This window comes from Fukomys damarensis, unplaced genomic scaffold (genome assembly GCF_012274545.1).
Source record: "Fukomys damarensis isolate Sample0158 unplaced genomic scaffold, DMR_v1.0_HiC HiC_scaffold_16, whole genome shotgun sequence".
NCBI lineage: Eukaryota > Metazoa > Chordata > Mammalia > Rodentia > Bathyergidae > Fukomys > Fukomys damarensis.
In genome coordinates, this window is record NW_022900928.1 from 46,333,467 (window position 1) to 46,336,375 (window position 2,909).

At 46.6% G+C, this 2,909-nt stretch overlaps 1 protein-coding gene across 3 annotated transcripts in view; it reads left to right on the forward strand.

Moving 5' to 3' along the window:
- The first annotated feature begins 686 nt into the window (after positions 1-686).
- The window catches only part of Cep57 (centrosomal protein 57), a 23,580-nt gene continuing 21,357 nt past the window's right edge, over positions 687-2,909 (forward strand). The window contains exon 1 of one of the 3 annotated variants that reach the window (XM_010633647.3): positions 687-1,009. In XM_010633647.3, coding sequence (XP_010631949.1) covers positions 965-1,009 — 45 coding nt within the window. In that variant the 5' untranslated portion in view covers positions 687-964. Of the gene's footprint in view, positions 1,010-1,711; positions 1,808-2,909 lie in introns of those variants that run through there. The other 2 variants (XM_010633648.3, XM_010633649.3) reach the window with 2 other exon arrangements.

Genomic DNA, 2,909 nt, shown 5'->3' on the forward strand with positions numbered 1-2,909 from the left:
CCCCCCCCGCCACAGACGCCGTCCTAGCCGCTCCCGTTTAGGCCCCGAAAGCGGCGGAGGGAGACGGAGTGGTAGTTCTATGCGATTTAACTGCGTGGCCACGGATCCGCTTCCTTCTCGGCCTCGCTTCTCCAGCCCTGATTGGCTGCGGTGGACCCTGCGTCAGCAGGCCGCCCCGCCCAACTCCAGCCCCGGTTACGCCGGGAGCGCCCACAAAGGCAGCGAGGCGCTGGCCAATGATAGCCCGACCCTCGCAGCGCGCGAAATCCACTTCAAACCTACCCGCCCAGGGGCCGCAGCCGAAGCTAGTTCAGCAAAGTATTCGCGAAGGTTGTTCTCTACCTCCCTTTACTTCCACTGGGCCAAATCATTAAACCCCTCCAGATCCTGTTATTGGCCATAAGTGTCAGTACTTCACTTGCAGAGGCGTCCCCAAGTCAAACTCACGCTCTCTTTAGCGTTTAATCCTGGAGAAGTGAGTGAGTGAACATTCCACTTGATTTTATTCTGCTGCACTCTTTCCAGTCAGTTGTCGTTAGCGACAACACCACCCCTGGCCCATGTTTTCTCCTCCAAAGGTCAACACTTTACAAAATCCCTTCAGAACCGTCCAACACCTCTCAGCTTTCCCGCCGCGCAGGCGCAGCCGCGCCTACCTTGTGACGTCACCGAGAAACAAGGCGGGATTTCTCCCACACGAAAGGACGTCCTCTCTTTTGATTGGTTATAAAAGACGTCGGCGAGGACGTGTTGCCCTTTCCGCGAGCGCTCTGAGCATGGGCATCCATCCCCTTGGGGGTGTGTTGGGGGGGGTATAGTTACCCCTGGCAGTAGCGCCCCGTCCTTTCCATCTGGGGTTCCTCTTAAGGTCGCCCCTGGTGGGCGGCTCTAGAATTTTGAAGAAGAGTTCAGGAACTCAGAGCGAACCCAAGTCAGCGGAAGCCTGCGCTGTGAGACCAGAAAGATGGCGGCGGCATCGGTGTCTGTGGCTTCTGATTCTCAGTTCTCGGTGAGTGGCGGTCAGCGTTGGAAGATGCTTAAGGTCGTCCAGCAGTCTCTGCACGTTTCCTCATGTTTCAGGTCTTCCTCCGCCCAAGTTCTGACTATCTTTGAGGACAGCAGGGGTTGCCTAGATGGTCTCAAAGCTACCCAGGCTTCTAGTGTGCTGTCAGGCTGCACTCTGTGGCTTCCAGAGAAACAGGTCCTGTGCAACGCTGTTCCTTCCCTTCGCCTTTGGAGCTAGCAGCCCAAGTAGCCAGGGCTTGGTTGTGGCACTCCCTACCACGCGTAGAAACAGATTCGTTGGTCACGTGAGGTGTAACGGCCCCTCTTGGAAACTCGCGGAGCCTAGATAGTAGCACCAGCCACCGGGTAGCCTGAAGTCTCTCCAGAGTGAATTTTATTCTTATGCTCCTTCCTTGCCTACACTGCCTCCTCCACCCATCATTTATGTTGGTGCTCAATCCTTGTAGCTACAGTCCGCACTTCCAACGGTATAACTAGGACTGCAGCGTCGTGGACACGCTGTTTTGGAGAGGCGACCGGGGGTTGCTTTTATAGTTTTTTGCTTCCATGAAGGTTGCTAGTCAGTTTAGTCACCGGTATTTATGAAATTGGAGCGTCAGACTTTGTTTTGGTAAACTATTCCCTGAGAAGAGAAAAGTAAATGTGACAAAGCTTAATTTGGAGCCCATTTAGTAAGGCTCAGTACTTGGCCGATTGTTAGGCTCCAAAATTACTTTCATAAATAGAATAGAAATCCTGCTCTGACGGAGTAAAGCACTGAAGAGAAGCTACACATAATCAGGTAACTACTACTCGACAGTACAGTTTGATAAGTGCTATTATTACTGGAGTAGTCCGGGGGAGAATGATGAGCAGTGCTTGAATGGACTAGAAATTTTCTAGAAGGGAAGATGGATCTAATTGCACGTTTAAGAGTTGAAGTAGAGTTGTCACAAAAGTAGAAGAAAGCATTTGGGGGTATGTGCCGAGACAGTAGGTAACAGAAGTCTGGAAAAATAGGTGAAAACGTGAGAAAAGATTAACAGTAAGGAAAAAAAGGGTAATTTCATAGGAGCTAAAAGAGAGAGTGTAAGGAATGCAGTCATCCTGAAAAAGTCACACTTCTCAGTTTAAGGTTTAGGTGGTTGTAATAATGAAGCCAGAAGTATTACAGGGTTATCAGTGGAAGGAAGGCAACAAGTTTGCAAAAGGCTGAGATTAATCAAAAAGTAATAAACAGTTGGAGGTCATTCCGGAATTAGATCAACAAAAGGTAAGAAATGGAAGAGGAACTGTAGAACAAGTATTAAGTAGGTGAATGAATTATGTAGGAGATGTGATTAATTAAACTTGGGAGAAGAGGATTTTCATTGATTTCAAAACAGCCCTGGGAGACTTTAACAATGAAAGTTTATTGTTGAATTGAGCAGAGGGGTGCCTCTGGGTTGTAGTTTTTACAGTAGCTTTAACAGAAATCTCAGTGTTTATTAAAGCATTTATGTTTTTGTTCACTAAATTCAGCTATAATTGAACTCTAAATATTAAGTGTACACTGAGAAAATCTGAAATTCTTTTACAAACCAGTGTTCTTTATCAACTTGACCTGTTACATCAAGCTGTGTAACTTGAAAGCTGCTGTTTCTCAAAAAAAAAATGACTAAATTTTTGTTTCTCGGTGTGTAAGAAATGGCCCTGCTTAGAAATAAGCCTGCCATTTCCAATAGAATTTTAAAAGCACTTTAGGTTAACAAATAGCTTTACATAAGACAACATAAGACTTTAAAACAACATGAACTTTGTATTCAGATTTAGGATTTTGAACATCAGCAACTCATGTATTCCGCATTGATAAACCCAACATGGAGCTAGTTACAGTAAATGAAGATTTTTATCATGTGAGGATT